Genomic DNA, 15,260 nt, shown 5'->3' with positions numbered 1-15,260 from the left:
AAAAAAGTATATGGAAAAATAAAAATCAAGTTTAAGTCATTTTATTCGACTTTACGTCTGTCCGCCACAAATATTGAAGTCGTAATATCACTAGATAAACGTTTAAAGCACATAAAATCATATTAAAATATATACAAGTATGTACTGTATTTACAGTACAGTACATGCATTTGTAAATTCAGATTACTTTTTTCTGTACTATATTAAAAACTAAAATTTATTTGTTTGTAAGCTTAAAATAGATCCTTATTAACCATATATTATTAAAAATGCATTAATACATAAAATACAGAACGGGAATTGGTATTTTATGGTTTAGCTTAGTGACAAGTAAATTCGACTTATGTCGTTTTTCGACTTAAGTCGTTCTCCTGGAACCAATTACCGACGTAAGGCAAGGTATACCTGTATAGGGACACACACGTCCATTTTTATATATATATGAAAGTCCTGTATTCCTGTAGAAAGTCTATATATATATATATATATATATAGAAAGACTTTCTACAGGAATATATATATATAGATTATAATTTTTTGAAATTAGTTAAAATTTTAAAATAACACAAGTTGGATCTGGATCATGGTAATTAATACTGGGTTCCTTATGTGCCTTAGTCCCATCTCTTAGTGGATAAAATACTGGTATTTGGTTACAGGTTTGCATCTCACCAAAGGGCTGGCTAGCCACATTAAGTTTCTCAGGTTTTCTTCACAATTCTAACACCTAAATAGCTTCCTGTAGAAAGTCTTTCTGGAAGGCATCACTCCTTGTAAGATTTCCAGGTGTTGCATTCTCTCATAAATATATTTATTCTGAGATATTTAACTGCTTCTTTTATTTGACAACATTGGAAGCATCATCTGAAAACACTGAAAATTTTTGCAGTGTGTAGTGCTGAATAGTAGAAATTTTCATGTCCAGGGGGTTGAGATAATTTGGATAGCAGATTTCTCAACAATGTGTGGTCCACAGATGCCTGTGGGTCTGGCAAATATATTGACAGCAAACTATGCAAATTAGGTAAATGGCAATAAAATAACTACAAAATTACCAACAAACCAGCAATAATTTACTTAAAAAACGAACGTTTTCTACTGTCTTTGACGGTCATCGTCAGGTTCGATTCCAAGAGTTTGAAAAATTGAATATCGAAGTTATGCACATGTCCAATGCAGAGCCTTAACAAAATTATTTGCGTAATTGGTTTCCTACTTTAAAATTTCGATGTTTATATAAAAATGTAGACATATATGATGCGCCTGTATTATATGTCATAACATGCCCTCCACACCATCACCAATGAGTCCATTTCCTTGAAATTGATGGCTGTTCTCTTTCTGAACGCATAACTTCGATGTTCAATTTTTTGAACTCTTGGAATCGAACCTGATGATGACCGTTGAAGACGGTAGAAAACGTTTGTTTTTGAAGTGAATTATTGCTGGTTTGTTGGTAATTTCATAGTTATTTTATTAATTCTTACACCAGAAGTGTTGATATGATAAATGATTATTAGATAAATGGCACATCAAAATTTATTAAACAGGTCTACCAGAAGATAAGGTTTGGGAAACACTAGGTTAATGATGTCATTGGGGTATTTGGTGTTTTAAAGACATAGTTCTTCCAGTTTTTCAAAAATTGTATTCAGTTTTTATTTTACACCTTAAATAAAGATGCACTGTTGATAATAAGAATATTAAAACTATTACAGTGAAATGTTGACTTAATGTGTGCGGTGTGTATATTAGAAATGTAAAGAATGCACAAGTGCTATTTATCAATTTTTATTTTTTGATACTACATAGGTGTATAAGCTTAAATCTGCTGTTTTTTAGTCAGAAAAAAACACATCTTTTTCTTAGAAAGCAAAAACAAATTTATTCAAAGTACTTTCCCTCACTAGTGACACATTTGTTCCATCTCTCGGGCAATGTGTGGATACCATGCCAAAAAAATTTCTTCTCTTTCGAGGCAAACCACTCATCAAACCATTTTTGGATGTCTTCATAAAAATCGAAGTGCCGCTCAGCAAGCGCATGGCCCATCGATGAAAAGAGGTGATAGTCGGAAGGGGCCAGGTCTGGTGAATAAGCGGGATGGGGTAGCACCTCCCAGTTGAGTGTCTCCAAGTAGTTTCAGACCAATGTTGACACATGCGATGGTGCATTGTCGTGGAGGAAAATCAGCTTGTTGTGTCTTTGCTGATAAACTGGCCTTTTTTCACACAGAGCACAGTGCAGTTTGATCAGTTGTTGGTGGTAGCAGTGAGCATTGACAGTTTCACCAGGTTTCAACAGCTCATAGTAGACAATACCCTGCTGATCCCACCAAACGCACAGCATTGTCTTCCGTCCAAAGCGATTTGGTCTTGGGAAAGATGTTGATGGTTTGCCTGGATCAACCCACGATTTCTTGCGTTTAGGATTCTCAAAATATATCCATTTCTCATCGCCAGTTACAATCCGATGCAGAAACGACTTTCTTTTTTGTCTGGCGAGCAAGATTTCGCATGTGTTTTGGCGTCGCTCCATCTGCCTATCGTTCAATTCATGCGGCACCCATTTTCCGATCTTCTGAATCTTTCCCATGGCACGTAGACGCATGGAAATGGCTGGTTGAGTAACACCCAATTGCTCGGCAAGCATTTTTTGCGATTGGGTATCGTCCTCATCCAAAAGAGCCTGCAGTTGATGGTCAACCTTCCTGGGCCGATTTTCACACTTCTTGTCGCTCAGGTAAAAATTTCCATCTTTGAACTGACGAAACCAATCTCTACACGTGGTTTCCAATAAAGCTCTGTCTCCATAAGCCTCCACAAGCATTCGATGTGCTTCGGCAGCCGATTTCTTCAAATTAAAGCAGAAAAGTAAAGCTTGCCGCATATGCTCTTTTCTGGTACGAAAGTAGACATGATTACAAAAAAAAATATATGTTGTTGTATGAAATATCTGATGATGTGCACTGATTAATGTTGACAGACGTCAAAATCATCAAAAAAACAATATGGCGTCGTCATGGTAACTTAATACGCTCGCTTACGCCATCTATTAGCAAACAGCGGATTTAAGCTTATACACCTGGTATACCTAAAGACCAAGTTCATAAGCAGTTCTTTGAACTTTGCAAACAATATCAAATGAGTTAATTTTAATTTTTACATCAAAATACAGTATATTTTGATGTAAATACTGTCAGTCAAAATTTAATTTTTATATTTTTCTTTTTTACAATTTTAGATTTAATAAATAAATATTATTACACATAAAACTTACAATCTTCCAATTCAATAGAATAATAATTTGAAATCACTCAAAATCAGACCTTATAAATTATAATCACTTTGTGTATTTTTTAAATTTTGTTTAATTTTCATACAATTATTACAGACGTTTACTTCTTTTACTGATATCACAGATTAATGTTAAAAAGTAATATTGATTGTTTATGTGAAGAATTATAAAATACAACGGAGCGGAGAGTGTTACAAAATGACGGGATGAAACTAAGTCCCAAATATAATATACAGCAATATCAATTGTCATTTTTAAATTTTAACACAGCTGTATTAATTATGTAGTATTATGAATTTTACAGAAAAGTCTGTAATACTCTTAATAAACTAACATTGATTGAAATTTTTTTGAAATATTTTGACATGCTACCAATTTCTCACAATTACCATTTACACTCTGTCTGAGGGCAGATGTTAATGAACTGATAAAAAAAAAAAAGATAAATAATATCATTTAAATTAACATTATTTATCATGTAGAAGGTATGGTTGCTATCTTCAAATTCTGTGTGTAGCGTCCTTGCAATTCAAACAATAACTTTGGTAGATGATCAAATAGCAATTATTTAAAACACCTTTTTTTAATTCAGATGCATTTCAGGTTGGCTTGTATTCCCAACCCCTCTTCAGTGCTGTTAAAATTACAAAAAACAAGGTGAGTTTCATGACATTGGTAAGTATGACGTGAAAAAAAGAGGAATAAACAATAACATAAAAAAACTTCTATGCTGTACCATTATATGAAATGTAAGTTTTTTTATGTTATTGTTTATTCCTTTTTTTTTACGTCATACTTACCAATGTCATGAAACTCACCTTGTTTTTTGTAATTTTAACAGCACTGAAGAGGGGTTGGGAATACAAGCCAACCCGAAATGCATCTGAATTAAAATAAGCGTTTTAAATAAACTGTAACGTTTTTCTAACTAATTTCTGTTTGATCGTCTACCAGAATTATTGAATTTACTGAATTTACTGGTTATAGCTGTATATTCGTTTGTGAATGGTTGTCTCTTTAATCCTTTCGGTAGACTATCTTACAGCATCAGGTTAATGAATTCTTTTATTATATTTTTACATATGCATTTCGAACTGATTTCACATTTCCAGTTCCTCTTCAGTGTTCTATAAATTACAATTATAGAAATTAAGTTGACAAAAAATATACAGATTAAAAAACTAACAAAGTATTTAGGTGCCAAGTAACACAACATAAACACATTACTAATACCTTTAAGGGTTTTTTACACATTTCTTTTTTTCCCAGTTGGATTGTTACATTGATATGGTATCTTCATTTATCACGTTATATTGTCTTTCGTGGTATGAATAGCAGTATGACATAACAATTGCTATAATTAATACAATCACAAAAAAAAAAACAACAACAACAAAATTTAGTGACATAAGTAGTTTAAAAAACTTGTAAAGTTCTCAGAAAATTATACGTACAGGTTTTTTCTGTGTACTTACTTTACTCAAAACAACAGTACAAGGCGTAAAATGTAATATGATGAAAATATCGCTATAAAACAAAACAAATATAAAAACTAAGTGGTAAATATTTCTAAAAAAAGGAAAAGGGTTTTTTTCCCCTTATAAAATATACATACAGACTTTTCTTTTTTTGGTTTAATATTCTTTGAACATTATTCTATTCATCAATTTTAGGCTTAGATCCGCAATATAATTAAACATTTCTACAAATAACAATATACAATAACAATAACAATATGATTATAAACCTCGTAACAAATAAGTTGTACAAAGATTGCTATAAAAATATACATACAGGTTTTTTCTTCATTAAATTCCAATTATGTATTGTAAAAAATTCACAAATGTTAATTTACACAAGGTAATTCACACACAGTAACTTTTACAATCTTACATTTAATGTTAAGTATCACAAAAAGCTGGTAAAGCTGGTATAGCACAATAATTCTGGTATTCACATACCAGAATTATTGTTTGGATTGCAAGGATGCTAAACACAGAATTATTTATCATTTTTTAATTTTAATAATTTTGATTATGTAACAAAATAATTTGATTTTTTCACCAGCATATTAATATAGTGGAACCTTGGTATACAACTAGGGAATTCGATCCCGGTCCTTATTTCTAATTCCGGGATTTCGGGATTATACTTAGTCAATCCCGGGATCCCGGGATTATTTCGGTATTGAGGGTTAATAAAAAATAAGAAAATCTTACAGAAATCAACAAATCAAAATTTAGACAAAAATCAACATATTTTACAGTATACACCTAGCTAATTTAATCACTCTAACTAATCAGACTCAGAGTCAGACTAACCAGACTTAAAATCACTCAGTCTTCATGTTAAATTTATTCTTTTTTAAGCATCACTGAGATCTCTTTAAACTCACATAAATTGAAAAAACCTTTATGTAACAAACTATGCAAATAAACGTTGAAAATTAACAAAAATCTCTCTTAACATCGACTAAATAGACTACTTTCATATAACAACCTAGTAAGTAGGTAGTAAAGTAAGTTTCTTAGCAAAAAGTATTTAAAAATAATATTAATCAGTCACATTTTTCTTAAATATAAAGAAAACTAATCTAATAGGAACATTCTAATTTGAATTGCGAAAATATGATCTGAGAAATAACAACGCATCCTGTGTCTCATCACCAAGTCTGCTTCTCAATTTGTTGCACATATATGCAGCTGCTGAGAAAACGCGTTTAGGTTTGATGGAAGTTGGAGGAATCGTTAGTAAATACTTATAAGCCCGTTCTAGTTATAGCTTCGAGGACACGGGGAGGTTGGAAGAAAACAGTCCGGTCGACACAGATCGGGATTGTAGGAGTAAAGGCTACAATCCCGATTGTTTCGATCATTGTAAGCATGCCTTTCTAAAAATAAACACGTTAATTTTGTAAATTCGGTCTCTGTGTGAGTCTCTCAGCATCCAGCAAACCACTACTCCCAAACGTAAAAAGACTTTCTCGCATCATCCTGACAGATCACGGGCAAGGCGGGGGTCGTAACCTTTTCACCTAAGGTCGACCCCCCTAAGCGAGAGGCGTCGGGTCTATATTAACCACACTGGCAAAACAAGATGGCTGACACATTGACAGGTAAAACGCACTGAGTAGTGCTCTCGACTGCGCCAGAAAATCGATTGGCGCCCGCGAAAATTCAAAAATACAAAAATGAAGTATATTACCAAGTAACCCAGTGAGAACTGCTTGCCTATCATTTTAGTTCAAAATACAAGAAGTTTTATTCCAAGCAAGCATCGCAAGCCCGCTAGGTTAATTTCTGCTGCTTGCTTGGAATAAAATTTCTCATATTTTATATTAAAATGATAGGCAAGCAATTCTGTAAAAGCACTGGCACTGAACGTTTCGCTTCATGCAGTCTATTTTGCAACTTGTTTAAAATGATGTCAATCCCGAAAATCTCGGGATTAGGAAAACTTAATCCCGAAAATTTTGGGACTGAAAAGTAGTTGGGATCCCGGGATCCCGATTTTCGAGATCCCAGGATCAAATCCTCTATATACAACCTTAATCTGTTCCTGATGTTTGGACTTATACTGAATAGGACGTATACCAAACCAACCTTTCCCATAAGAAGTAATGTAAAAAAAAATATGGCTGGCTTTAAACACTGCTTTCCTGGCTAGTTCCTGTTTGATTTTTCATGAGATCAGCATGTATCTTTTTAGCTCTCTCACAAATAATTGCTTCTGATACGCTGTCACCAGCACATTGTTTTTCAGTTATCTAAAGCAAAAGTAATTTCTCAACATGATCTAATGTCTTTGATCTCTGTTTAGAAATTGATTTAACTCCTTTCGCAACGTTAGCAGATTTAATAATGTCTTTATTTTTCATGATTGTCGATATCGTCGTTCTCATAATACGGTATGCAACAGTTAAAATCTCGAACACGCATGCCACCTTCATATTTCTCAACAATTTCTTTTATCAGTTCCATTGTGATCCTAGTCATTTTATTAGTTTTCTGTTGCTTTTCATTTGTCTTTTTGCAATTCATGATTAATAAAAATTATAAAATTGTACTTACAAATTAAAATCAGAAGAAATTTAACAAAGTTATAAACTGTAGCACCGCAAACGTCTAGTCTGGTCTAGTAAACCGATAGTGCTACTTGTTCATTGATGGCATGTATAATTGAATTAAGTCATATACTGAACAAAAGTCGTACATCGAGCAAAATTTGTTTCGTCCAAACAGGACATATTCCGAATTGGACATATTCTAAAGCAGACATATACCGAGGTACCACTGTATATTATAAAGTTCAGGAAGTTTATTAAAAGATAAATTTAATAAATATATACTTTTGTACATGGATTATACAGGATACAGTACAATCCTGTATTATACAGGATTGTACTGTATTGTGTTTTGTATACAGTACAGTATACAGTTTATTTGACTTTACGTCTGTCTGCCACAAATATTGAAGTCGCAATATCACTAGAAAAATGTTTAAAGCACATAAATTTTTTTTTTTTTATTATGGAATTTATGGAATTTATTATTGTACAAAATAAATTAATGAAGAATAAATAATGGCATTTTATTTTTTTTTCAAAGCCACATGGATTTATGGTTGTGGATTGATAACAGGATAAACTATTTTAATTTAATAAAACATTTTATTTTTAATTTTAATTATTCATCAATTATAAAAATTATGTAGCTGTTAATTAGAAAAAATAACCCATTAAAAAGTCAAAGAAGCCATAGCATATTTGCATAGTAAATTAGATGCTATTTTATTTTGTCAACATGTTACACTGTAAGGGACATGAGGGTCAGGGAATTTGTACAAAGTTGGTCAAGGAAAGTTATTGAATTTGAAACAAAAATTTGGATATTTTGCTCTGTTTGCTATTCAGGAGTGTTTGTTAATGGAGGTTTCATTGTATTTTGAAAAATAAATTTATATGAATGATGAAGATATTTTAACAGCATACTTAGATTTTAGATATGAATTAATAAAATATCTAGAATAAAAAATTATATTTAATTTAAATATTTTCTAATAATAATCTAATTTTAAATTTTTTGTCTAAATTTCAAGAAAATTAATAAAATTTAAATTTTTTTATTCTTTTGAACAAATTAAAAATTCCCAACACATTTAATATTTAATCTTTTTATTTTTAAGTAGTTTATTCTAAATGTAGGAAATTGAATATTTCATAAATATGCAAATTGAAATAAGTTGAATTTTGGAGTATTATATTTGTTATTAATAAATTTACTATAGGTCATAGAACAACTTAATATGCCATTTAATAATTAATGTTATATTTCTCTAGGGGACCTTTTAGTGTAGTACGTCGTTGCACACACAGAATTACAAGATTGCAATTTGCTGTAAAAATTGTTGATGTAGCAAAATTTACATCATGTCCTGGTCTTAGTACAGAAGGTAAGATATTTTTAAATTGTATGATATTTTAAAATGATTTTTATTATATAATATAATCAAGATGGTTGATGATGATGATAATAATAAGTGCAGAGCCCAAACGGTTAGGAGTTGAAATTTGGTACACAGTTAGGATATATCATGAGAACATACACTAAGAAAGGATTTTTCGAATCCCCCCATGGGGAGAGAGACAGGATTAAGGCTTATTGTAAAGTAGCCGACCCGGTGGAGATAGGGGACTTGAAACCCACTCCACGGCACCTGTGTAAGGTTGCCGTCTCCTGGGTGGGATCCATTAATCTCGTGTCAGGATGAACCTAAGGGAAGGTTGTATGTGGGCTGTGACGGAGGAGATAAATGATGACAAGTGTTTTACACAAGAAAGCTGTTTATTTGTTAACATTTATGCTTACATTGACAATCAACAGTCCTTCACTAGGTTCTTCTCGTTGAAGATTCGGAGAGGCGAGAACTTTGGCATCTGTCTGGCCCGGGACGGACGAGCTGAGGTCGCTTAGCATGGCAGATGATCGGAAGGAGGAAGTGGCTAAGTCCAAAGTTCTTGGCGACGACACACCACAATATAAGTCACAACCTTTCATGGAATACGGAGGAGAGCCTCCCTCCAACCTTGAATTTTGGATTTTTATAGTTTTTTCTCCCACTATTCGGACTTCTGATTGGCCCCCTCGTCCCCTTCCTCACTTCCTGATTGGTCTCTTTTCTTTTGGGGAAAACTGAGACCGACTCGGGTCACAGGAATAGTCCGATTCCAGGTGTCTGCTCGACGCCGTTCTGTCGATTGTTCTTGGGGATTGTTGACAAAATTGCAAGACTCGCACTTATAATTTAGCTCCGTTACTCGCGATTTCTGTCATCTGGGTACTCAAACGATCATATGCAATGATTTATCTCTCTTAAATCTCTCTCTCTTTTCTGAAATTGTTTCCCTAGATTGATTGTTTATGAGTGCTAGGGTCAAAGTTCTACCTGTTTATGATCACTTGTGTCTGACTTATAACTTTTCATTTTGACATTGACAGTTTGTTTAACACGTGTTGGAATCATCCGGGACTCGTGTACATTTTGTGCCACGTTGTTTAAATTATGGGATTTTCCTCTCCCCCTCATATTTAATTTATCGTTATTATTTAATCATAAGAATACTGCGATTTACATGATTTTGGACCTCGGTTGGGTCCTCACATTATCATGAAGAACTCAGCTCCTCTTATGCTATTTTAGATGTGGTTTTTTTTGCATTTTTCATTGCATTTTAATAGGGTATGCCATGAGAATGCTCATTAAGAAGGGATTTTTTGAAATTTCCACCATGAGGGAGAGGGTTAAGAATTACTCCAAAGAAGTTGGCTTCTACAGTACTATTTTAGATGCCTTTCTTGCATTTATGTGGGAAATTGAACATATTTTTAGACCCTTCTAAAAATTCTCAACGATATTTAGTGTTCCATTGTATATAAAGTTGACACGAGGAGCACATGCGCATAAGTTTGCTTTATTCAAACTCTGTCTTAATGTTTGATTTTATGTTTGAATTTATATTTATGAATGATTCTGGAAGATCCAGCTTATTTTTTGAATTTAGTAAACCTGAAGAACTCAGAAAGAGTTATGAAAACGTTTATTATTCATCACTTAGTGGTACTATGCACTGGTTAGTGGTTGCAGTGAGTTTTAATTATCATTATCCCGGTATGGTAAGCAGATATCTAAAAATTTTCTAATTAGTCTTGGAAGAGGAGGGACCTAATTCTTGCACTCAGTGAAAACGTGTAAGATCGGCTATAATCTAATAATTTTAATCTTTGCTATTGTTACTTTTGTCTGAGCAATGCCATGCTCATTTGCTAGTATTAATATAAAAATATGTTATAATAATAATTATAGCTTATCCATAACATATCTGACTACAATATAAAGTAACTAACTGTTGATTTTGAACTCATTGGCAGAAAATGATTGATAGCAAATAAATACCAAATATAATTGAACTCAGTTATAATGTAATTGAATGGACTAGCAAGTTTTTGTCATTATAACCAAGTGTTGCTTTACAAGAATCCTAATTTCAGTATAATTATAAAGGTGTCAAGTGTGTTTAAGAAAGTTTTATAAAATGTATTCTAATTTAACATTTATATATTATTGTACATATAAAAGTGAAAACTAAATGTTTAAAAAACTTTTAATTTGGTTACAAATTGGATAAACATTTTCTCTCTGCTTTGTTACTACAATGACAATGAAAAAAATTTAATTTTTCAGTTCTTCAAGTAAATAAATTTAATGCTGAAAGACAGTATATTTCTAATGTGAAAATGCTTTTATAATACAAAAATCTTTGATGTACTTGTGCATAAATGAGCTTGTAGAAAAAACATTCAGTACTGATGACAGATAATTAATGAATCTTGTTCTCATGTGCTTTTATAAATTGTATTAGATATAACTTAGTTATAGAACTTAACTGCCAGATCATATTTTTGAGTTATTTGAAATGTTTGTTGTATAATAGAAATGAAATGTATTATTACCAGTTTCCTTTCTAAAGTTTTTTTCAACTTTGAGTAAAGAAAAAAGTTATTGGGATCAGAAAATAGTGTGATTATGGAAATATGGCAGTTTCAACTTTAAAAAGAAAACAGTTTGTGCCAGAACTCAAATCAAAGAAAATTTTTCAATTTCCAAAAGAATCTGATTTTTTCTAAATGTTTTCTGAATTGGAGAAATTGTTAAGGTGTATTTAAGCTTATAATGATTATTTAGAAAAATATGATATAAAGATATTATTAAATAACATATTTTAATTTTTTTTTTGCCCATTCCTAGAATTTTTTGAACACGTCTTGTATTTTAAACTTTAAGAATTTATAATATAAATTATATTTTATTTTTACAGATTTAAAGAGAGAAGCAACCATATGTCATATGTTAAAACATCCCCATATTGTTGAATTACTAGAAACTTATAGTTCTGAAGGAATGCTATATATGGTATTTGAATAGTAAGTTCATTCATTTTCAATGAATATCTTTATATATATAAAATACTTAGCTTAAAATTGTGGGACACTTTTTCCATCATGAAAAAACAAAAAATAGAAATGGTGGCACAAGGAGGTATGGTTCAGCAAAGAAGCACAGCGAGGAAGGTAAGTTGATTGAAGTAGTTGAGTGAAGTTGAGGGGAGAGGGAAGCAAATGGGGTGGGAGTGTATGTCCATCCTCCATGTGGGAGGTTGAGAAGTGAAGCAAGTGGAAGTTGGGCTGAGGGGGGTTAGTGGTCCTATGTGGGATTAGTGTCAAGAAAAGTTCTGTTATAGTCTATATTGGGAATAAATAGGCAAAGTCCTTGAGATCAGACAGTTAAGCAAACCATGTAACTATGGAATTGGAATATTTTTCTGTAGGACATTGGAAAAATTGTGATGTTTAACTGATTCAAAAAACAGTTTTGCTCTAGAATTCTAAGGTTGTTCTATGTTCAGTTTTTATGGAGAAAATCTAGGAGTTTTTTTATAGAATTTGAATAAAAACTGTGTTTTTCCAATTAATGAGTGTGGAGATGGATTTCCAAGTGAATGTTATTTGTTACAGAATCATCTATTCATACAAACAGATGGTGTTCCTATTGAAATTTTTGTTATGAATATTCTGTACTGGGAAAAAGTGACAAATGTGAGTGGGCAAGTGACTAGGACTGGATACTGTAGCCATGGGGCAAAACCCCCTAATGTGTTTATATATATGAAAAACATGATTGATATGTATTATGTCAATAATAATTCTCTCAATAAATAAATCATTTCACAATCATATGAGATGCTTTAACAAAAATGTTTAGAAAAATTCCAGTGATGTCCATTTTTTAAAAGTTAACAAATTTTTAAAAATTTGTTCAATCTGTTCAATTAGAATTTATTATATTTTTGTCTTGTTTTAATTTCCTCCAAAAAAATTATTTATTGAAAGTATTAATACAGCATAAATATTTTCATTTAAAAATTTGTTTTTAAATAAAAGTAAATAAAAGTATATTTTAAAATAGTAAAAAATTATTCTTTATCATTGTCATTTTTATTTCTTTAAACTTAAGAATTATTTTTTTGTTTTTCTTAATTAATGTTACTCTAAATTAATATATTATTTGATTATTTTTAGTATGGAAGGTGCTGATTTATGCTTTGAAATTGTAAAACGAGCAACTGCAGGTTTTGTTTACAGTGAATCTGTTGCCAGGTGAGTTTAAAATGTATTATTTTCTTAGGTTGTTTTTAAAATAAATTTTAGACTTAATCTGTTGTTACTACTACAATAATTTTATCAGAATTATAATTAAATTATTGTTAGAAATAATATAGTATTTAATTCCTAAAATAAAAATCAGTTTATATTATATTCTCTTTTGTATTTTGAGATGAATCTGATGCTGAAATTGAATTCTGAAAACATTTATCATCCAGATATGTAAAAGTATTTAAGTATTTTACTCTATTTCTGTTAAATGAGACCAGAATTAATAATGTAATTACAACCTCACTTTAATGATATATTGACTAGTTTTGGAGATTTCAGTAATACTGTTTGTGTGATAGGTCTTTGTGGAAATATTTATTGAACAGTGAGAAAAACTTCTGTAATGCTTTCAAGAAAATAGAACTTAAAAACATTCTGAGCAACAAAAAATTGTGTGGAATTTTCATTGAAGACTATATGGTTTATTGGCATTGTGCCATTACTCGTATTTGGTAGATCACTAGTTCACATCTTAATGAATGGACTTTTGTTTTCAAATTAAAATGATTTTTACATAAAATAATTGTAAATTACACGAGTTTATACATTTTTATTGTTTATGAAAAAAATGCATTTTATAAAAATTTATTTTTAGCATTTCTATTAAATGGCATTTTTATCTGTTAAATAGACACCATGTATAAGATTATGTAATTTACAATTATTTTATGTAAAAATTGCATTAATTTGAAAAAGTCTCTATTCATCAATATGTAAACCTGTGATTTTGCAATTACAGTAAGAGTAAAGACACAGTGCCAAGCCAACCACAAAGGCTTTGATAAAGTCTTCATAAAATTTTTTAAGTTCCATTTTCTTGAAAACGTTTGAGAAATTTTTTCCCATTGCTTAATAAATATTTACACAAGGTGTATCACACAAACAGTATTACTGAAATCTCCAAGAACCACGTCATAACCCTCCCTTGTCAAATTTTTTTGAACAGAATAAGATTCAAATTTGGAAGCAGTTCTTATACACTTATTAAAAAGAACATTTAATAAGTTCTTATACACTTATTAAATGAATAAATTAAAATTTCCATTTGCAGTTTGGAGGAATGATTATATTATATACTTAAACCTCAGTTCATTTTTTTACATTGTTAATGAATCGGGAAAATAATTAAATTTATTAGAAAGGTTTGGTATGTATTATATTTATATTGCCATTGAATGTGTTCAATATAAAATTTTTTTACTTTGTAGAAAATTTTGTATTGGAATACATTAATATAAAAATATTATTTCTTTTTAAAAAACAAATAATTTGACTGAATTACTTATTCTTGACAAGCACTCATTTCTTATGAAGAAATGTTAAAACATTAATTTCCTGTTTTATGATTTAAATTTATCTGAGAAATAATCCAAATTATCAACTGTGATAATTTGCATGATGCAATGCCTTTTATAATTATTGGTTATTGAAATTCTATTTTATAGTTATTCATTGTTATTTATAATGTGCAGAAATTTGAAATTATCACTTTAATATCTAAATTTTGTGAAGTATTTGTAATTTTTTGACAAGTATTTTTATTTACAATGAAAACATTCAATTTAATTTTATTTTTATAGAATTAAATTGAGTACATTCAAATAGTTTGGTAAATTTTTCTCTTAAATATCAATATTAAAAAACAGTATTTATTTAATCTTACTGATCATTTATGTAATTTTGTAATTTTAAATTATTCTGAAGTAGTGTGAAGTTATGTTTTTTAAAATGATATCTGCTCTCAGTTTTGTGTTTATAAAATTTGTTAGAATAATGATTAAAATTTAGAATGATTTCAATAATTAATCTGGTTAGTGAATTATTCTCACATTTTAACATTTTTTCATTGATAGTTATAAAATGAAATGGGGTTAATTATTTATGAAAAGTAATGATTTAAGTTTTTCACTAGAAGAATAAACTGTTGAAGTCATTTTCTATGATATTTCTAAATATTTCATATTATATATTGAAACTGCGATTATTTTAAAATTTCATAATTAATTCACAATGAGACATTTACCATATTTACTCACTCATAAGACGAGGGTTTTATTAGTTTTTCACTGTTTCAAAAACCTAGGCTGTCCTATATGCGCGCATGAAGGATTCTTTCTGTTTTTGCAGTAATTTTTGTGAACCATGTATTTGCATTTTTTACCAGGTGCTCACCCTCTTGTGTTTAAAAAACAT

General features: G+C 30.4%; 1 protein-coding gene across 3 annotated transcripts in view; it reads left to right on the top strand.

Moving 5' to 3' along the window:
* Positions 1–15,260, top strand: part of LOC111633175 (peripheral plasma membrane protein CASK-like) — a 61,294-nt gene that overhangs the window by 9,285 nt on the left and 36,749 nt on the right. For all 3 annotated transcript variants that reach the window (XM_023377698.1, XM_023377697.1, XM_023377696.1), the window contains exons 2-4: positions 8,636–8,748; positions 11,672–11,777; positions 12,933–13,010. In XM_023377698.1, coding sequence (XP_023233466.1) covers positions 8,636–8,748; positions 11,672–11,777; positions 12,933–13,010 — 297 coding nt within the window. The remainder of the gene's footprint in view (positions 1–8,635; positions 8,749–11,671; positions 11,778–12,932; positions 13,011–15,260) is intronic.

This window comes from Centruroides sculpturatus, unplaced genomic scaffold (assembly GCF_000671375.1).
Source record: "Centruroides sculpturatus isolate CEXI.00-Female unplaced genomic scaffold, Cexi_2.0 scaffold594, whole genome shotgun sequence".
NCBI classification, from domain to species: domain Eukaryota; kingdom Metazoa; phylum Arthropoda; class Arachnida; order Scorpiones; family Buthidae; genus Centruroides; species Centruroides sculpturatus.
Note: the sequence above shows the minus strand (reverse complement) of the source record. Positions and strands in the feature narration are given on the sequence as shown.